The following is a 23,013-nucleotide window of genomic DNA, read 5'->3' on the forward strand; positions in this document are numbered from 1 at the left end:
CTGTTGTAAGAATGTGTGGATGAGACTAAAGTAAAATGTTCATGTAAGTATGATGGGCATTTGCTATTAAAGATTTTATGTACATGGTTTAGTCGTAGTTGCTTTATCCTATTTTCTATATTAAGCCATCCAATATCACTGAAAGCCGAGACTTTCAGGGAAGTTCTACAATCATAGCCATAAATAAATCTGACAACTTTGTTCTGAGTGACCTGTACATGGGAACTACAACGTGGTACAGTGACGTGTAGTTGGTAAGAAAATGTTACATTTTTTTATTTACTTGTGCTTGCTTGAAAAAAATCTTTGGAGAGTATTGCTGAGAGGAGGTACTTAATCCATCATGTAATTTAAATACTACTAGATGTTGCTGACAGTATCAGAAACAGTAGCGTACGAAGACATGGTAGCTCCTATATGAGTGGGTCAATCCTGACCTCAGTGACAGGTATCCATCCAAATCTCTGCCCGGCAACTGTCCTGAAAATATCAGCACCTACCACTGTGTAAGAATGTTAATTGAAAATACCAACTCGTAACACCTTAATAAAAACTTACCAAAAACCCCACAACTTGTATGTGTGTTCGAAAGGGGTATATGATATATAAATTTGAAACAATCAAACATAGACATTAGCCCTTAATTGTCATTTAATATTGATACCTACAGAAAAGGAAGAACTCGAAAACAAAGCTGAAAAATACTAACACAGAATGTTGTAGAATAAATAGTTTAAAAGAACTGAGCTACACCATCGTATGCTGCATTTTTGATATGCAGTCACAAAGTCATTGAACTTAATTAATATTCACATTCAAAATCTGTTTTGGTATTTGAATACCACATATTGTTTCAGTGTAAAAGGGCCATCCTACTGAAAACAAACCCCGTTCCCGTTAAAGGCCTGGTTTAAGCTTTCTATAAGTGACCCCCCCCCATAAAAACAACAACAACAAAAAACAACAACGTGTATTTGTATACAACCTCTGTTAATTGATCTTAATCTTATTGCCTAATTGTCTTACATTGTAGTACATTATATCTTAAACGCTACAAGATTTTGAACACATTCTAGTTAGATACCGAACAGACATTTATAAGTTTCAATAGCGATGCATGCTTTGTCTTTGATTGTACTCAATTGAACCAAATTATCGTGTGTGTATGTTTTATTTGTAAATTTTAATATCATTTTAAATAACAATGCATCCGGATTCCCGAATTTAACAATCAGATGCCTAATATCGATAACTAATGTTATAAAAATGCGTTGACTTTGCCTCGTGTACATACGTCATTCATTTTTTTTCATACATAAATCTTGAGTTTCAGTGGTACGGAAAGAACGGCGAATAGAAAAACTATATCAATAACGGCCATGAAACTAAGGGAAACAACTCAATTTTAGAACAATGGGCGTGCAGGTCAAAACATTCGTTGTGCACATTGTTTTATTTTTAGTTTATTTGTATTCTTTAGTCATCGATGTGCGTGATATCGAAGTGGGATATCATGGCTATGGATGGAGGTTCAAATATCTGACGTTTATAAACCTGGTAAGAAAAAATAGACCATTGAATGAAAACTTGGAAGTGATTTTTCTCTATCTTAAGTTATACTACTGAGAGAAAAAAATCACTTCCAAGTAGTATAAAGCATTATAAGGTTATGTATGACATAGACCACGGACCTTTAAAAAGCGTGGATAGACTAAAGTGAGTATGTTAAACTTCTTGGATCGATTTAAATGTTACCAAAACGTTTTGCTGGGTTCGAATGACTAGGGTACGGATTGTTTGGCTTCGTACCCGGAAGTTTCACACCAACATGGTTGACAACGTGAGAGTGATTGTACACATTGTTGCATTTATCACCTATATTTACTCGTTGTATTACAGTCTTAGATATATAGGCCAGGGTGATGAACATTATGTGTATTTGTTCACTTACAGAGGCTTTGGTGGGAAGTTTAAGTTTCTCACATTCCTAAATGTGGTAAGTGTATAATGCACCAGTCAATTGTAGTCCACCTAAATGGCCGTCAACGAGTCTTTTGACGATTTGTTTAACCACTGCCCCCCCAGGTCCGGGGGTATACCGGGGATAGCTGAGGAAATGGGCTGTGTTTTTACCTTTCAGGTGGCCCCGCAGTGCCGGGTAAATGCTGTGGTTTTGTCTTTGCTTTAAATATAGCGGGAAATGGGCCTTACCTATGGTCCCTGGGGTGCGGGGGAATTTGGCGGGGATTTTACTGTCTGTTCATCCCTTCAGGGCGGGGATTTTTGCTGGGGTTGGCTAGGCCGAAAGTCAAAGTTCCCGCTATTCCTAGGACCTGGGGGGGGGGGGGGGGGGGCAAGGTTACAAATTACTGGCGCATTAGAAGATTAGGCTTATTACACTTACCAAAACATGTTAGTGTAACGATCCACTGGCGGCGCATGCCTTCATAGTATAACATTCCATTATAAACAGAAGTATGTTCATAGTACGTATGTTTACTTGGTTGGTAATATGCCAATTATCAAAACATGGGCTTTGTGTTGATTGAGAGTTTACTGTATATAAATACCAGTGTACCCTTCAGGGTCAAGCATGTTTTTCTCCGAAGGGATCTTTTGCGTCTTTGATGTCTCACGTTACATATAGTTTGTAACGCTTAGATCATTCTTAAATGTAGAATATATGACATGTGACATGAGTATCTTGATATAGCATTAAATGTGATTTAAAATATGTGAATATGAATCGCACAGGTGTGGGGGATTTGTATTGCTGTTGTCTGTTTGCTGTCCCCTCCCCTCTTACTAAATTTCTCAATTTATTATGCAAAAGTTCCATACAAAAGCTGTCCTTTCCCTCATGCAATATGTCCCTGCCCAAATACAGGCTGTCCCCTCCCTCATCCAAGCTGTTCAACCCCTCATACAAGCTGTCCCGCCTACATACAAGCTGTCCCGCCCACATACAAGCTGTTCTGCCCCTCATACGAGCAGTTCTGCCCCTCATACAATCTTTCCTTTTCCCTTATACAATGTGATACATGTACAAATCTGTAACCACCAGGTCTCTGAATATATTTCAGCTCATGCAGACAGTGTACTTTGGGCTAAGTATCATGAATGACTTGAAGGGTTCTCATGCGAAGCCCTCTGATGGTGGTCAGAAATCCAAACTGCAGTCCTTCCTGGATGTCTACCTAGCTGCTCTTGTATACCCAGTTGGAGTGGTATGGTTTTGTTAAATAAACATTATGCTTTATGGAAATAGAGTTAAAGTATTCAATGTAATTTATGTTACAAGTTCAGAATACATTTATAAGGATGCTGCTAGTCCAGGGATCGAACCTTGGAACAGGATAACTCATATTCCAACTTTTTGATTTGTGCAAGGTACTACTGTGACATTCAGAACATTTTGTAGTGAATATTTTTTTTGGTTATGCTTTTAATCTGTCATCAAAGGCTGTATCCATCAATGGATATAACCTGCGACCAAGGGACATAATTTGCCATCAAGGGATATAATCTGCCATCATGAGTCAAAGACATAAAAATATATATAAATTGCTATCAAGGAATATAATCCATAAAGGGATATAACATGCGATCAAGTGATAAATTCTGCCATCATCAGATACAAAAAAGAGATCCATCAAGGCAAATAATCTATAACGGTATATTACCTGCAATCAAGGGATGTAACCTGCTACCAAGGGATAAAGTCTATAAAGGTATATTACCTGCAATCAAGGGATGTAACCTGCTACCAAGGGATAAAGTCTATGAAGGTATATTACCTGCAATCAAGGGATGTAACCTGCTACCAAGGGATAAAGTCTATAAAGGTATATTACCTGCAATCAAGGGATGTAACCTGCTACCAAGGGATAAAGTCTATAAAGGTATATTACCTGCAATCAAGGGATGTAACCTGCTACCAAGGGATAAAGTCTATGAAGGTATATTACCTGCAATCAAGGGATGTAACCTGCTACCAAGGGATATAATCTATAATGGTATATAACCTGCAATCAAGGGATGTAACCTGCTATCAAGGGCTGTAATCTGCTATCAAGAGATACAATCTATAAAGGTATATAACTTGCAGTCAAGGGATATAATCTATAAAGGTGTGTTACCAGCTATCAAGGGATATAATCTATAAAGGTGTATTACCTGCAATCAAGGGACATAATCTATAAAGGTGTATTACCTGCAATCAAGGGACATAATCTATAAAGGTATATTACCAGCTATCAAGGGACATAATCTATAAAGGTATATTACCTGCTATCAAGGGACATAATCTATAAAGGTATATTACCAGCTATCAAGGGACATAATCTATAAAGGTATATTACCTGCTATCAATGGATATAATCTATAAAGGTGTATTACCTGCTATCAAGGGATACAATCTATAAAGGTGTATTACCTGCTATCAAGGGATATAATCTATGAAGATGTATTACCTGCTATCAAGGGATACAATCTATAAAGGTATATTACCTGCTATCAATGGATACAATCTATAAAGGTGTATTACCTGCAATCAAGGGATATAATCTATAAAGGTGTATTACCTGCAATCAAGGGATATAATCTATAAAGGTGTATTACCTGCTATCAAGGGATATAATCTATAAAGGTGTATTACCAGCTATCAAGGAATATAATCTATAAAGGTGTATTACCTGCTATCAAGGGATACAATCTATAAAGGTGTATTACCTGCTATCAAGGGATATAATCTATGAAGGTGTATTACCTGCTATCAAGGAATATAATCTATAAAGGTGTATTACCTGCTATCAAGGGATACAATCTATAAAGGTGTATTACCTGCTATCAAGGGATATAATCTATAAAGGTGTATTACCTGCAATCAAGGGATATAATCTATAAAGGTGTATTACCTGCAATCAAGGGATATAATCTATAAAGGTGTATTACCTGCAATCAAGGGATATAATCTATAAAGGTGTGTTACCAGCTATCAAGGGATATAATCTATAAAGTTGTGTTACCAGCTATCAAGGGATATAATCTATAAAGGTGTATTACCAGCTATCAAGGGATATAATCTATAAAGGTATAATACCTGCAATCAAGGGATATAATCTATAAAGGTGTATTACCAGCTATCAAGGGATATAATCTATAAAGGTATATTACCTGCAATCAAGGGATATAATCTATAAAGGTGTGTTACCAGCTATCAAGGGATATAATCTATAAAGGTATATTACCAGCTATCAAGGGATATAATCTAAAAAGGTGTGTTACCAGCTATCAAGGGATATAATCTATAAAGGTATATTACCAGCTATCAAGGGATATAATCTATAAAGGTGTGTTACCAGCTATCAAGGGATAGAATCTATAAAGGTATATTACCTGCCATCAAGGGATATAATCTGCCATCATGAGTCAAAGACATAAAAATATATATAAATTGCTATCAAGGAATATAATCCATAAAGGGATATAACATGCGATCAAGTGATAAATTCTGCCATCATCAGATACAAAAAAGAGATCCATCAAGGCAAATAATCTATAACGGTATATTACCTGCAATCAAGGGATGTAACCTGCTACCAAGGGATAAAGTCTATAAAGGTATATTACCTGCAATCAAGGGATGTAACCTGCTACCAAGGGATAAAGTCTATGAAGGTATATTACCTGCAATCAAGGGATGTAACCTGCTACCAAGGGATAAAGTCTATAAAGGTATATTACCTGCAATCAAGGGATGTAACCTGCTACCAAGGGATAAAGTCTATAAAGGTATATTACCTGCAATCAAGGGATGTAACCTGCTACCAAGGGATAAAGTCTATGAAGGTATATTACCTGCAATCAAGGGATGTAACCTGCTACCAAGGGATATAATCTATAATGGTATATAACCTGCAATCAAGGGATGTAACCTGCTATCAAGGGCTGTAATCTGCTATCAAAAGATACAATCTATAAAGGTATATAACTTGCAGTCAAGGGATATAATCTATAAAGGTGTGTTACCAGCTATCAAGGGATATAATCTATAAAGGTATATTACCTGCAATCAAGGGACATAATCTATAAAGGTGTATTACCTGCTATCAAGGGACATAATCTATAAAGGTATATTACCAGCTATCAAGGGACATAATCTATAAAGGTATATTACCTGCTATCAAGGGACATAATCTATAAAGGTATATTACCAGCTATCAAGGGACATAATCTATAAAGGTATATTACCTGCTATCAATGGATATAATCTATAAAGGTGTATTACCTGCTATCAAGGGATACAATCTATAAAGGTGTATTACCTGCTTTAAATAGATATAATCTATGAAGATGTATTACCTGCTATCAAGGGATACAATCTATAAAGGTATATTACCTGCTATCAATGGATACAATCTATAAATGTGTATTACCTGCAATCAAGGGATATAATCTATAAAGGTGTATTACCTGCAATCAAGGGATATAATCTATAAAGGTGTATTACCTGCAATCAAGGGATATAATCTATAAAGGTGTGTTACCAGCTATCAAGGAATATAATCTATAAAGGTGTATTACCTGCTATCAAGGGATACAATCTATAAAGGTGTATTACCTGCTATCAAGGGATATAATCTATGAAGGTGTATTACCTGCTATCAAGGAATATAATCTATAAAGGTGTATTACCTGCTATCAAGGGATACAATCTATAAAGGTGTATTACCTGCTATCAAGGGATACAATCTATAAAGGTGTATTACCTGCAATCAAGGGATATAATCTATAAAGGTGTATTACCTGCTATCAAGGGATATAATCTATAAAGGTATATTACCTGCAATCAAGGGATATAATCTATAAAGGTGTGTTACCAGCTATCAAGGGATATAATCTATAAAGGTGTGTTACCAGCTATCAAGGGATATAATCTATAAAGGTGTGTTACCAGCTATCAAGGGATATAATCTATAAAGGTATAATACCTGCAATCAAGGGATATAATCTATAAAGGTGTATTACCAGCTATCAAGGGATATAATCTATAAAGGTATATTACCTGCAATCAAGGGATATAATCTATAAAGGTGTGTTACCAGCTATCAATGGATAGAATCTATAAAGGTATATTACCTGCAATCAAGGGATATAATCTAAAAAGGTGTGTTACCAGCTATCAAGGGATATAATCTATAAAGGTATATTACCAGCTATCAAGGGATATAATCTATAAAGGTGTGTTACCAGCTATCAAGGGATAGAATCTATAAAGGTATATTACCTGCAATCAAGGGATATAATCTAAAAAGGTGTGTTACCAGCTATCAAGGGATATAATCTATAAAGGTGTGTTACCAGCTATCAAGGGATATAATCTATAAAGGTGTATTACCAGCTATCAAGGGATATAATCTATAAAGGTATATTACCTGCAATCAAGGGATATAATCTATAAAGGTGTATTACCAGCTATCAAGGGATATAATCTATAAAGGTGTGTTACCAGCTATCAAGGGATATAATCTATAAAGGTGTATTACCAGCTATCAAGGGATATAATCTATAAAGGTATATTACCTGCAATCAAGGGATATAATCTATAAAGGTGTATTACCAGCTATCAAGGGATATAATCTATAAAGGTATATTACCTGCAATCAAGGGATATAATCTATAAAGGTGTATTACCTGCAATCAAGGGATATAATCTATAAAGGTGTGTTACCAGCTATCAAGGGATATAATCTATAAAGTTGTGTTACCAGCTATCAAGGGATATAATCTATAAAGGTGTATTACCAGCTATCAAGGGATATAATCTATAAAGGTATAATACCTGCAATCAAGGGATATAATCTATAAAGGTGTATTACCAGCTATCAAGGGATATAATCTATAAAGGTATATTACCTGCAATCAAGGGATATAATCTATAAAGGTGTGTTACCAGCTATCAAGGGATAGAATCTATAAAGGTATATTACCTGCAATCAAGGGATATAATCTAAAAAGGTGTGTTACCAGCTATCAAGGGATATAATCTATAAAGGTATATTACCAGCTATCAAGGGATATAATCTATAAAGGTGTGTTACCAGCTATCAAGGGATAGAATCTATAAAGGTATATTACCTGCAATCAAGGGATATAATCTAAAAAGGTGTGTTACCAGCTATCAAGGGATATAATCTATAAAGGTGTGTTACCAGCTATCAAGGGATATAATCTATAAAGGTGTATTACCAGCTATCAAGGGATATAATCTAAAAAGGTATAATACCTGCAATCAAGGGATATAATCTATAAAGGTGTGTTACCAGCTATCAAGGGATAGAATCTATAAAGGTGTGTTACCAGCTATCAAGGGATATAATCTATAAAGGTGTATTACCAGCTATCAAGGGATATAATCTATAAAGGTATATTACCTGCAATCAAGGGATATAATCTATAAAGGTGTGTTACCAGCTATCAAGGGATAGAATCTATAAAGGTATATTACCTGCAATCAAGGGATATAATCTAAAAAGGTGTGTTACCAGCTATCAAGGGATATAATCTATAAAGGTGTATTACCTGCAATCAAGGGATATAATCTATAAAGGTATATTACCTGCTATCAAGGGATATAATCTATAAAGATATATAACCTGCTATCAAGGGATATAATCTATAAAGGTATATAACCTGCTATCAAGGGATATAATCTATAAAGGTATATAACCTGCTATCAAGGGACATAATCTATACAGGTATATTACCAGCTATCAAGGGATATAATCTATAAAGGTATATTACCAGCTATCAAGGGATATAATCTATAAAGGTATATAACCTGCAATCAAGGGATATAATCTATAAAGGTATATTACCTGCTATCAAGGAATATAATCTATAAAGGTATATAACCTGCTATCAAGGGACATAATCTATAAAGGTATATAACCTGCTATCAAGGGATATAATCTATAAAGGTATATAACCTGCTATCAAGGGACATAATCTATAAAGGTATATTACCAGCTATCAAGGGATATAATCTATAAAGGTATATTACCAGCTATCAAGGGATATAATCTATAAAGGTATATAACCTGCAATCAAGGGATATAATCTATAAAGGTATATTACCAGCTATCAAGGGATATAATCTATAAAGGTATATAACCTGCAATCAAGGGATATAATCTATAAAGGTATATTACCTGCTATCAAGGGATATAATCTATAAAGGTATATTACCTGCTATCAAGGGATATAATCTATAAAGGTATATTACCTGCTATCAAGGGATATAATCTATAAAGGTATATAACCTGCTATCAAGGGACATAATCTATAAAGGTATATTACCAGCTATCAAGGGACATAATCTATAAAGGTGTATTACCTGCAATCAGGGTAATGTAACCTGCTATCAAGGGATATTATCTATAAAGGTGTTTTACCAGCTATCAAGGGATATAATCTATAAAGGTGTATTACCTGCAATCAAGGGATATAATCTTTAAAGGTATATTACCTGCAATCAGGGGATGTAACCTGCTATCAAGGGATATAATCTATAAAGGTATATTACCAGCTATCAAGGGATATAATCTATAAAGGTATATTACCTGCTATCAATGGATATAATCTATAAAGGTGTTTTACCTGCTATCAAGGGATATAATCTATAAAGATATATAACCTGCTATCAAGGGACATAATCTATAAAGGTATATTACCAGCTATCAAGGGACATAATCTATAAAGGTGTATTACCTGCAATCAAGGGATATAATCTTTAAAGGTATATTACCTGCAATCAGGGGATGTAACCTGCTATCAAGGGATATTATCTATAAAGGTATATTACCTGCAATCAAGGTATGTAATCTGTATCAAGGGATACAATCTATAAAGGTATATTACCTGCAATAAAGGTATGCAATCTGTATCAAGGGATATTATCTATAAAAGTATTTTACCTGCAATAAAGGTATGCAATCTGTATCAAGGGATTCAATCTATAATGGTTTATTACCTGCAATCAAGGTATGCAATCTGTATCAAGGGATACAACCTATAAAGGTATATTACCTGCAATCAAGGTATGTAATCTGTATCAAGGGATGTGTCTCTATAAAGGTTTGTAACTTGCAAAGGATCAAGGGATGCACTCTGCTTTCAAGGGGTGCAATCTCCCATCAAGTAGGGTTTAAGCCAGTCTTTATTTAAAAAGGACAGAGTGCTGTAGAAGAGGGACAGGGTGCTGCAGAAGAGGGATGGTGCTGAGAAGAGGGACAGAGTGCTGCAGAAGAGGGACAGGGTGCTGCAGAAGAGGGATTGAGTGCTGCAGAAGAGGGACAGGGTGCTGCAGAAGAGGGACAGGGTGCTGCAGAAGAGGGATAGGGTGCTGCAGAAGAGGGACAGGGTGCTGCAGAAGAGGGATAAAGTGCTGCAGAAGAGGGACAGGGTGCTGCTTAGGAGGGACAGATTGCTGCAGAAGAGGGACAGGGTGCTGCAGAAGAGGGACAGGGTTCTGCAGAAGAGGGGTAGAGTGCTGCAGAAGAGGGATAGAGTGCTGCAGAAGAGGGATAGAGTGCTACAGAAGAGGGATAGAGTGCTGCAGAAGAGGGACAGGGTGCTGCAGAAGAGGGATAGAGTGCTGCAGAAGAGGGGTAGAGTGCTGCAGAAGAGGGATAGAGTGCTGCAGAAGAGGAATAGAGTGCTGCAGAAGAGGGACAGGGTGCTGCAGAAGAGGGATAGAGTGCTGCAGAAGAGGGACAGGGTGCTGCAGAAGAGAGATAGAATGCTGCAGAAGGGGGACAGGGTGCTTAGGGTTCTCAGGGCACCATGTATCGGGGTGTGAAGGACTTGAACATAATGAAGTTTACAAAAAATGTTAGGAATTGTGTTTTATTGTAAATTTTAGGTTTAAACCACATAATTAAAATTGTGAGACTAATATTTAGTCTTAAAAATTCAATTCTATGAAGGCAGAAGGGAGCCCATGCATAGTGGTGCTACCAAAAAGGACAGGGTGCAGCACCCTTCAATAACTCTTAAACCCTACATCAAGGATCATTGTATATAACCTGTGATAGAAGGGATATAATCTGCCGCCATGAGATGTAAAGTGGAAATATAATCTACCATCAAGGGATATAATCTGCCATCAATAGTTATAAAGTAGGGATTCACTCTGCCAGCAAGGAATATAATCTAAGATCAACAGATGTAATCTAAGATCAAGGGATATAACCTGCTATCAAGCTGAAGGGATATATTCGGCCATAAAGGGAAATAATCTGCCATCAAGGGACATAACCTGCCATCAAGGGATATAAAATGCTTTCAAGGGATATTACATGTCATCAAGGGATATAACCTGCCATCAAGGGATAAAACAGAATCCCTTAGTTCTACACAAATTTTTCATTCACATTCTAGGGTTATGCATGCTATTTTCCTATTTATTTATTGTTATTAATTTGTTTATATTTCAGTTTGTAGTGATGACATTCTGGGGTATCTATGCTGTGGACAGGGAGCTGGTTTATCCCAAGAAACTAGATGAACTTATACCTCAGTGGCTAAACCACACCATGGTAGGTTCATCTAGAAAACTATTCATACACTAACTATACACAGATTAAAAGATAATATGCCAAAGTTATAAAAAGTCTGTAATGGTAATTTTATAGCAATCTGATATTATAATAAGTGTGATGTGATATCTGTGAACTTTCAACATAAATTGAGCAAAAACTGGAGTTATGCTCCTTTTCAACAAAATTGTTCACCATCCCTGTATCCAGGTGGTGCGTGGGTGTAATTTTCACCCCTGTTACAGCTCTTGTTGAATGTAATAAAATTGACCATAACTGGGCTCATAATTTTTTTTCTCAATATCAGTGCTTTTTCATTATATACTAAAATCAAGCTATTAGCGTTACCTTCTGGTAGTGTTGTATTCATACATGTTTCAATATAGCGTACACTATATTGTGATAAAAAAGTTTTTAATGTACTGAGATTTGTTCCAACTCAACTTAAGCTGTTGTCTAATAAAACAAGAGGCCCACAATAGCCAACACTTTACTGGCAATCACATACAATGGGGAGAAATCAGTGAGCAATAGGTTTCACATAGGGCAAGAACCATACTTTAATGATACACAACTTTCTGTAAAAAGAAGTCTTATTTAGCAAATACTTATGCAAGGCAGCATTTCAAGCAAAGAGTAATAACTACTACAAGAATACACAACTCGCTGTACCGAAAGTTACTTTAAGTATAATCTAAATTTAGCGCACACAATGTCATAACCAAATTTTGCATATCATGTGACTTTCTGAATTACTAAAATTCTATGTTGCTTTTTATTCTAATGATATTTTGCATAAAAACTAAAAAACAACAAAAAGTTATAGTATGCAAAAAGTATGTTGGTTTTCGTGGTGTGCGAACCCACGCCGGTAAAGTCAAGAACAATAACCTTAGTTAATCAACACCTGAAACACTAGAACACCAGGACTTCCATAATAGAAGTAGAAATTTTAACATGTTAACCATACACAGATAACATCATGTGATAATGTCAATTAACCAATTACCGAACAACAGAGCTGTTTACGCTTATTAATATGGAAATTGTAGTCTTCAAAAACAATATTTGAGCAAATATCAACATTTGCTGAATGGTTGCAGCTTTTGGTATTTTAGTTTTAACACTCCTCATGATTTGTCACTTTTAATTTTGTCATACAGCAAAAAAGTGCATCTGCCATTTCACCAATTCACTTTAATAACAACATTGATAATTTTTTATTCGAAAACACTTGCATCACATCTATTTAAGAAACAGGAGCTTAATTTCATTTGAAAAAGTTCAACATTTCTCTAGTTATTTCTCCTGTCTATAATGGCAACTGCTCAGGTACGTTTTGCAAAGCACAATGTTCCACCTGCTCACTAGCAAATAGTTAGTCAGTGATCCAGTTTGGAATTTCATTGGTATTTTCCAAACATTTCTTTTTACTTAAGCAGTGTGGACCTTGGGAATTATTCAGACACTTTTTTCCCCTAATTATTAAATCCTAAGTGACACGGAGGCTTTAAAGAATACATGCAAGCAAAAAACTGTTAATTCAGTTGAAAAAATATCTATTATATTAAAGTAACATTTGTATTCATTCAAAATCCTATATTTATACATAAAATAATTATAATGTACCCTCTATACTTGTAATAAACATGGTGTTATTCTTTCATATTTCTTGAATAGAAATTGTGATGGTGAAATGTTATTTCTTTTTCAGCACTCAACAGTTTTACCTTTCCTATTGATAGAGAAAATTGTGGTTTACCACGAGTATCCTACTAGAAGGAGGGGGATGTCCATACTGTTGGCATTTGCTTTGCTTTACCTCTGCTGGTAGGTCTTGTGTTGCCTTTGCTGGTATATCTTGTATAACCTATGCTGGTATATCTTGTATTACCTGTGCTGGTAGGCCTTGTGTTACCTATGCTGGTAGATCTTTGTATTACCTATGCTGGTAGGTATTGTATTACCTATGCTGGTAGGTCTTGTATTCCCTCTGCTGGTAGGTCTTGTATTACCTCTGCTGGTAGGTATTGTATTACATATGCTGGTAGATATTGTATTACCTCTGCTGGTAGGTATTGTATTACCTATGCTGGTAGGTCTTGTATTGCCTATACTTTTAGGTCTTGTATTGCCTATGTTGTTAGGTCTTGTATTACCTCTGCTGTTAGGTCTTGATTAACCTCTGCTGGTAGGTCTTATATTACCTTTGCTGGTAGGTCTTGCATTACCTTTGCTGGAAGATCTTGTATTACCTATGCTGATAGATCTTGTATAACCTATGATGGTAGGTCTTGTATTACCTATGCTGGTAGTATTACCAATGCTGGTATATCTTGTATCACCTATGCTTGTAGGTTTTGTATTACCTATGGTGGTATGTCTTGTATTACCTATGCTGGTAGTATTACCAATGCTGGTATGTCTTGTATCACCTATGCTGGTAGGTCTTGTGTTACCTATTACCTATGCTGGTAGTATTACCTATGCTGGTAGGCCTTGTATAACCTATGCTGGTATATCTTGTATTACCTTTGCTGATAGGTCTTGTATTACCTTTGCTGGTATATATTGTATCACCTATGCTGGTAGGTCTTGTGTTACCTATTACCTATGCTGGTATATCTTGTATCACCTATGCTGGTAGGTCTTGTGTTACCAATGCTGGTATATATTGTATCACCTTTGCTGATAGGTCTTGTATTACCAATGCTGGTATATATTGTATCACCTATGCTGGTAGGTCTTGTGTTACCTATGCTGGTATATCTTGTATCACCTATGCTGGTAGGTCTTGTGTTACCAATGCTGGTATATCTTGTATCACCTTTGCTGATAGGTCTTGTATTACCAATGCTGGTATATATTGTATCACCTATGCTGGTAGGTCTTGTGTTACCTATTACCTATGCTGGTATATCTTGTATCACCTATGCTTGTAGGTTTTGTATTACCTATGCTGGTAGGTCTTGTATTACCTATGCTGGTAGTATTACCAATGCTGGTATATCTTGTATCACCTATGCTGGTAGGTCTTGTGTTACCTATTACCTATGCTGGTAGTATTACCTATGCTGGTAGGCCTTGTAAAACCTATGCTGGTATATCTTGTATTACCTTTGCTGATAGGTCTTGTATTACCTATGCTGGTAGGTCTTGTATTACCTTTGCTGGTATATATTGTATTACCTGTGCTGGTAAATCTTAAATTACCTCTGCTGGTAGAGCTTGTATTCACAAGAGTAGCTTAGAATATTTGAGACTGAGAGTGTGTTTTCATACAAACTAATACCAACAGACACTCAATAAGTGTTGTTATGAAAATGGATTGTAATAGAAAATCTATGAAAAAGGTGAACATAAGGGGCTATTGATAGTGACCATGCACCCTGTCCCTGTGTGTAATAGTACCCCAATAAAATGTATAGCTGTCATCAGTCATATCAAATTCCTAATCTAGTTTTTTGTGTCTGTGTAATTACTGTGTTTGATTTTGGTCAAATTATAATATGGAGTACACAGATTGCCCAGGCAAGCTGCAGGGAGGCATAAACTATGTGGCTAGGGATTACATTCATGATGCATTTATTAGCTCGACTATTCGAAGAATAAGGAGAGCTATACTACTCACCCTGGCGTCGGCGTCACACCTTGGTTAAGGTTTTGCATGTAAGCACCTTTAAGTCATTATCTCAGTAAATACACCAGTTATTGCATTGAAACTTTGGATATGTATTCCCAACTATCTTTTATACTAAATTAATGAAGTAAGGTAACACTTAATTGAATATAATGCAAATAATAGGCCTTTATTATTCAACTTAGAAATTCTGGTTGAGGTTTTGCGTGTAAGCACACATAGGTTAATATCTCAGCAACTACTTGGAAGTATTGCATTGATACTTGATACAATGGTACTCAACCATCCAGCCTACTAAATTAACCAAGTTAGATAACTCTAGTTTGCATTTAATGCAAATAATTGCCCTTTATCATTTGACTTAGAAATTCTGGTTAAGGTTTTGCGTGTAAGCATACATAGGTTAATATCTCAGCAACTACTTGAGGTATTGCATTGAGACTTTATACAATGGTAGTAAACCATCCTACCTACTTAATTAACCAAGTTAGATAACTCTAGTTTGCATTTAATGCAAAATAATTGCCCTTTATTATTCGACTTAGAAATTCTGGTTAAGATTTTGCATGCAACCACATTTAAGTCAATATCTCAGCAAATATATCATGTATTGCATTGAAACATTAGATATGTATTCCCAGATAACACTTTTTTGAATATAATGCAAATTATAGGCCTGTATTATTTGACTTAGACATTCTGGTTAAGGTTTTGCATGTAAGCACACATAGGTTAATATCTCAGCAATTACTTGATGGATTGCATTGAGACTTTATACAATGGTACTCAACCATCCAATCTACTTAAATAACCAAGTAAGATAACTCCAGTTTGCATTAAATTCAAATAATGGCCCCTTTTTTATTCAACATAGAAATTCTGGTTAAGGTTTTGCATGTAACCACTTTTAACTCAATACCTCAGCGAATACATCATGTATTGCATTGAAACTTCACACACAGACTCCCATCTATTTAACCTTCTTATTTAATCAAGTAAGATAACTCTATCTTTTATAATATATATTTTTTGCCCCTTTATTATTAGTCTTAGAAATTCTCGTTAAAATTTTGCATGTAACCAGATTTATGTCAATATCTCAGCACACCATGTATTGCATTGAAATCTAATCTAACATGATCCATGCATGTTTCGCCAAAACGTTTCAATCCTTACATTGAAAAGCGGTGGAATAGTCGAGTGCGCTGTCTCTGTGACAGCTCTTGTTAGGTGCTATGATAATGCTTTAATATGATATCCATGGAAATATTTATATTACAGGATCTTGTGGATAGCTTACTATGCCAACATCTGGGTGTATCCGGTGCTAGCAGTTATGGAGGCCCACCAGAGGGCCATATTTATCGGCATTCTTTGTGTCTTCTTTCTCACTATATACATGGTCGGCGAGTCTCTGAATAAAGCGATCTGGAGTAAGTACTGCTTAACATTTAAGGCAGGAAGTTTTTAAGTCAAAGGATTTTTTTTTAAATAATTTAACTTGAACACTTGAGAACTGAGTACCACAAAATCAAATGATCATTTCAGTAACCTGAAAATACATCTTTTATATAAATGTTTTAAATGCATTTTAGTCTAGTCCTTCCATTTTGCGCTGTATATAAATAATGTTAAAATGAATGGCACTATTGCAAACAAGGACTATCATAGCAAAAAATATTTCACTTTGGTTTAATAGTGAACAATAGTAGATCATACTGCAGTAACATAATTCTCAAACAAAAGGCTCATGAGGGCCTATGCTGTTCTGGCATGGTCGTTTTCAATCCAACGCATGTATGTATGGGTAATAGGCAACATACTTATGGTTCACTTGGAACGTTTTGTGTTTGGGTTAGCTGACAACATTGCATGTTCAACATGCAGGGACAGAAAATGTAGAAAGCAGATAAGTAGGATGAGTGCTCAAGGTGAGCTATTGTGATCGGTCTTTGTCCGGCGTCCGTCAGTCAGTCCGTCCGTCCGTAATTGCTTAAAAAACTTCTCTGAAACTACCTAGCCAAATTCAATGAAACTTCACAAGAAGCTTTCTTGGGTGACCATCTACAAAAATACAACAAGAGGTCACGATTGATCAACAACAACAACAACAACAACAACAAAATGGCCGACTTCCTGTTTTGCTTTAAAAAACATCTCCTCTGAAACTACCAGTTCAAATTTAATGAAACTTCACAGGAAGCTTCCTTGGGTGACCATCTACAAAAATACAACAAGGAGTCACGATAGATCAACAACAACAGCAACAACATCAAAATGGCTGATTTCCTGTTTTGCTTTAAAAAACATCTCCACTGAAACTACTGCTCTACATTCAATGAATCTTTGCAGGAAGCTGCTTATGGTGACCCTCTACAAAAATACAACAAGGGGTCACGATTGATCAACAATAACAACAACAGCAACAACAACAAAACGGCCAACTTCCTATTTTGCTTTAAAAAAACATCTCCTCTAAAACTACCAGTACAAATTCAATTAAACTTTACAGAAAGCTTCATTGGGTGACCCTCTACAAAAATACATGATTGATTAACAACAACAACAACAAAATGTTAAAATCTGATAGTTATGTAAAGTTTATTTCTGAAGTAAGCGCAGCAATTCTTGCTATATGGTCTCCCTTTTTGTTGGTGATTCCACTACTTTCTATTTTTAGTAACAAGGGAATAGATTTTAAATCTTATTAAGTTTTCAACATAGTCACTTAAAGGTAATTATTGTTCTTTTTTTTTAGGTTCATAGATTAAAATAATTATTATACACTTAATTCTTTAGAAGAAATTTCATTTTTACTTAATGATAAATTTAAAAATCAGACTTTTCCATTGAACTTCATGTAGATTATTCTAAGCTACAATCTGATCTTCTGTGTGGACATCGAATATGGCTTAATGATCTTTAAGTAAATTTTGATTTTGAACAGTGGTGGAAGGTGATGTTTACTTAGATGGAAGAAGCAATGATATTAGTGGAAGGTGCTGAATGTGTTCTGATATTTGATTTTTAGAGCTTAAGGCAGTTTATTGATTTTACTGGATGGTTCACTGTTTGTTGTTTGTGTATCTATACTAAAAGTTCTTTCAGTGTGCAAGCAATTTGACATAGTTTTGTCAGTGTGCAGGCAATTGAACGAAGTCCTCTGTGTGTGTGTGTGTGTGTGTGTGTGTGCGTGTGCGTGTGCGTGTGCGTGTGTGTGTGCTAGCAATTGAACTAAGTCCTGTCAGTGTGCAGGCAACTGAAAAAAGTCCTGTCAGTGTGCAGGTATCTGTACCAAGTCCTGTCAGTGTGCAGTCAATTATCAAGTCCTGTTAGTGTGCAGCCAACTGAACAGAATCCTGTCAGTGTGCAGGTATGATATTCAAATTCTGTCAGTGTGCAGTCAATCATCAAGTCCTGTCAGTGTACAGGCAACTGAACAAAATCCTGTCAGTGTGCAGGCAACTGAACAAAATCCTGTCAGTGTGCAGGAAACTGTGACAAGTCCTGTCAGTGTGCAGGCAACTGTGACAAGTCCTGTCAGTGATTATCCAGGCAACAAGTTTGTTCAGTATGTTTTTCAATATTCTTTGAGAACAAATATCAAGCCATATTGATTACAAAGGTTAAACTCTTTTACTCAGGTGAGCCATTTAGGGCCATTATGGCCCTCTTGTTTAAATAAGTGTCTGTGACAATAGTTCATACCCAAAGCATGTACTAGTAACAGCACACATTCAAAGTGAACCATGTTTTAATGGCAAAGGGAGACAAACACTACAATAATACACAACTATCTGTAAAAGTTGTCTCCCTTAGAGTCTACTCTGATAGGGCTTCATAATTTCAAGGGCCATGACTTGCTCATGAGTGGATCTGGCTGGTTTCAAAAGGTACAGAGCTCTCATGGATATCAAACTGCTGTATATGTTTCATTGAAAAACAATAACGAGAGGGATATGATACCCCTTAATCGTGAAAAAAGTGAGTTTTAAACAATTTTTGACCACTGTTCACATTGTCTAAAGTTAATTGCTGTAGCTCCAAAAATAATATTGTAGGTCAAAAGGTCACATTCAAGCACAACATTGACATTTGTTTTCAAAACTGTCCACATGGTCCAAATGTTATTGCTGTAGCTTTAAAAATAAGAAAGTAGGTCAAAAGGTAACCTGTACATGTCAATATTGATATGTGTTAGCAAAACATGGTCCAAACTACAATGCAGTAGCTTCAAAAATAGAAAATAGGTCAAAAGGTTGCAGTCAAGGTAATCCTAGTGTAAATTTGACATTTGTTTTTCAAAACTGTACACTTGGTCCAATTTTCAATGTAGTAACTTCAAAATTGGAAGTACATGATTGTCAAAAGGTCACAAGCAAGGTTTTGATCCAAGGAGGCATGGTTGTCTCTTTGTAATTTTAGACTTGGCTAAATTTCTGGATAATTTCAAGGGCCATAATACAGTCATGCATGGACAGATCTGGCTGATTTTCAAAAGGAAACAAGCTCTCATGAATATCTACTGTACAAGTCTCATTGAGATACAATAAAAACTGAATACTGTATCATGTTAACAGCTGACATACACCTCACCATGGCATACGCTCTTTTAGCCTTTTGCTAGTAGAGCAAAATACATGCAAATTTTGTAAAAAAAATTAACCATGCACATGATATTTTTTTCAGGGAAAGAGCTTGCTGTGAAAAGAAATCAGGGTGTACAACAGAGAAAGAAAAGCAAGAAGGTCTCTTGAAACATGTGTTAAATAGGTCACTTGTTTCTTTTTGTATAACTTTTGTATTTAAAACTGAAATATCAATGATTGTATTTCTATAATCTTAAACTTAAGTTAAACAGAGCTGCTGAGTCCATGTTACAGAAGCATTTTAGGATTTTTTTAACATATTTTAACTATAGTGTAATATTTGGAATTGTTATATTTCTTCAAAAAACTAATTGTTTAAAATGAAATTCTCATTTTAAAAAACACACTATATAGTCCATATTTTAATTGCAGTATCAACACTAAGCATACTACTTTCTACCTGTGTAATAAAACAGTTAATGAAAATGTTGAATTTAAGGAAAAGGTAAAATTTTAACTTAATATGCTTCTGTAATATGGCCACGGGCCTGTAATCTAAAAACATCAAGCCATTTCCTAACATTTTCATAGTCAAAGAAATATACATTTATGAGTGTTTTTATGTAAATGGAAAAGGATTTAAGTTTGGAAATGTTAAGATGTTTTATAAATACTGGCACAGGTGCTAGTTTCTGGAAATATATATCTACACATAACAGGTTTAAGAATCATATTTGAATTAGGAAAATTGCTTGCTTAAATTTTATTTTAAAAACCAAAACATATATTATCATAATTATCTTTTTAACTTATTTCCTGGATAAGACTCCAAACACTTGAACAGTTTTAAGTCTCACAATTTCTGCTTTCGTTTATATTGTTGTTGTTTTCTCCTTTTAAAGAAATTGTGGCCAGTTTCTTGTGTGATCAGAGGGACTTGGGAACCTTCTTGAATTTGAAATGAAATGAATTTGATGCAGATATCTGGTTGCCATGATGACCGAAAGGAAAAAAGTTAGACATCTTCTTGACAAAAACCATGAGGCCTAGAGCTTAGATATTTTTGTGTGTTACATTGTCTACCAAGTTTGTTCAAATAATTCACCTGGCCCAACACAAGGGGTGACAGGTTCCTTTCATACTTATATAGGGAAATCTTTGAAAATCAAGTCTGAAATTGCTAGACCCAGACTGTTTTTATTCTCATCTGAGGTGTACGACTCAGGGCCATCATGGCCCTCTTGTTAAGATTTTTTACTTGATATTTTAAACAGTCAAATATTATATAACTAGTACCCAGAAAGGTTTTTGCTTGTAGATAGGAAACAATGTTGAACATTTTTTAATATAGAATATTTCATTTGTATATCCTATTTAATTGTCATCATGATCCAGGATATCATTGTGTGGAAAGTTATGTCATTTATTCACTTGGAGATTGAAAGATTGTCCTTTATGAACTCTTTTTTATCCAATGTTTGACATTAACCAATATTTGGTCGACCATTTATACTTTGTTAAAAAAATGTGGTAAAAACAAATTGTTAAATAACATAAAACATATTAATTGTTGAAGGCTGTAAAATTGACCTAAAAAAATATATTGTGTAATAATTATAACAATTTATATTTTTATATGCTTGCCAAAGAAGCATTAAAAAAAACAAAGGATTTTTTAATGATTTTATTAAGAGCATAAATTGCATTTTATAAAAGTATATCCATAAGTGTTTATTCGAAGATATGATATGCTTATAGTATGTCTTTGTATTTCTTTGTGTTATGCACATACTGTATGAAGTGTTGTTTTTATCAAGAAATGAACAGATTGTCAGTGTTTGGCAATTCCAAAAAGAACAACTGATTTTTCGTAATGAACTATTGTACTTGTATAATGCACTTGAAAACAATCAAATGATGAATGCTCTTAATCAAATAGTAAACCTAAATGTTAGAGTTGTAAGTTGTAGATAGTTAAGCCTTAAAGTTGTAGATTATAATGGATGTCAATGTGTTTTCTTTTTTTGGACTATATTGTTTTGCTATTGTTCGTTATGTTTTGCTTTTTGACATGTATATACAATTGTGTGATATCCCAGGTATTACCAGTGTATGTATGTTCACAAATGACCCCACACCAAAAGAACTTTAAAGAAAATTTAGAGTTGATAATGATATAAGGTGATAAGATAAGAACTACAAAAGCATTGCTAAAACATTTACAGAAATGCATTGTACTTGAAATAATTGCATGCCTTCAACATACTTTCCTTTTTGTGTCCTATATTGTAATTTTGCCCGTTTGATTCAAGCTGATAGACATATACATTTTATATCTTTAATATTTGATCTTGGATGTGGTCGAGGAACTATCAGAGCCTTGGTATCGTCATTATTGTACAGAAACTGAACTTGGCCATAACTCAAATAATGTTCGCGATATTCTCTTTGAACTCAGTACACAACACCACTGACATTATGCACATGCATATCAAGGCCCATATCTCTTGGTTTTCATGATAGAGGTATACCCTTCTTTAACAGACAAGCGTAAAGTCGATGATAATACAGGTCAATGAACATTCATAGGGGTGCACTCGCAACATGTGTCTCAATCAGTTTAGTACTGCAAGAGTTATAGGCCTTCAATAGTTCAATATATATCGACAAATACAGGTAACTGGACATATCTGTTGAAGTTTGATGTTAAATGTTTACATTTCTATCTATACTTCACTTATTGTACAGTAACTTAACTGGTATCAAGTTAACTAGGCTTGATAAATCTGTGTAATCCATAACACTTATTTAATCCATGTCTCTAAGCTTTAATTCTTACCATGTTTCTTGTATGTATTTGTAACAGAAATCAGAAGTGGAAATAAAATTATGTGTGTTGTTCTGTTTAAGGTATTGATCCGGCTTATATTAAATGTGGTACTAAATCTTTAGACAGGGCTCATTAATTCCATTCAGTGTATTTAAAAGTTCAATGAAAACAACCATGATTTCTGTACTTAGATCAATCTAAGGCTTACATTTAACACGGCCCCTGTATTTCTTGTATGTTCTGAGAAACAGAACAACTCAATCATACCCACCAAAATGGTTGTTTGGGAAGTCGAGTTCTATTACCTGGCGTACAGTGAGCAATTGCCATGTCATTTGTGATACTACAATATAC

At 35.0% G+C, this 23,013-nt stretch overlaps 1 protein-coding gene across 2 annotated transcripts; it reads left to right on the forward strand.

Annotated features, from left to right (window-relative positions):
* The first annotated feature begins 1,398 nt into the window (after window positions 1-1,398).
* LOC128204064 (androgen-induced gene 1 protein-like) lies at window positions 1,399-22,727 on the forward strand. Of its 2 annotated transcripts, none has more exons than XM_052905402.1 (6): window positions 1,399-1,557; window positions 3,084-3,227; window positions 11,499-11,600; window positions 13,315-13,430; window positions 16,522-16,673; window positions 19,930-22,727. In XM_052905402.1, exons 1-6 carry the CDS (start codon window positions 1,414-1,416, stop codon window positions 19,995-19,997), a joined length of 726 nt encoding a protein of 241 aa, XP_052761362.1. In that variant the 5' UTR covers window positions 1,399-1,413; the 3' UTR covers window positions 19,998-22,727. The 2 variants fall into 2 exon arrangements, with proteins under 2 accessions (XP_052761362.1, XP_052761361.1); XM_052905401.1 differs by lacking the exon at window positions 1,399-1,557 and adding an exon at window positions 1,829-1,996.
* The last annotated feature ends 286 nt before the right edge of the window (window positions 22,728-23,013 follow it).

Source organism: Mya arenaria, chromosome 10, assembly GCF_026914265.1.
Source record: "Mya arenaria isolate MELC-2E11 chromosome 10, ASM2691426v1".
Lineage (NCBI taxonomy): Eukaryota > Metazoa > Mollusca > Bivalvia > Myida > Myidae > Mya > Mya arenaria.

Excerpts from the sequence above, each read along its gene's own strand:
- LOC128204064 (XM_052905401.1), top strand. The coding sequence starts at position 1,829 with ATGGTTGACAACGTGAGAGTGATTGTACACATTGTTGCATTTATCACC. Across the intron at positions 11,601-13,314 it reads AGTGGCTAAACCACACCATG|CACTCAACAGTTTTACCTTT; the intron begins GTAGGTTCATCT and ends TTTCTTTTTCAG. Across the intron at positions 16,674-19,929 it reads TCTGAATAAAGCGATCTGGA|GGAAAGAGCTTGCTGTGAAA; the intron begins GTAAGTACTGCT and ends TATTTTTTTCAG.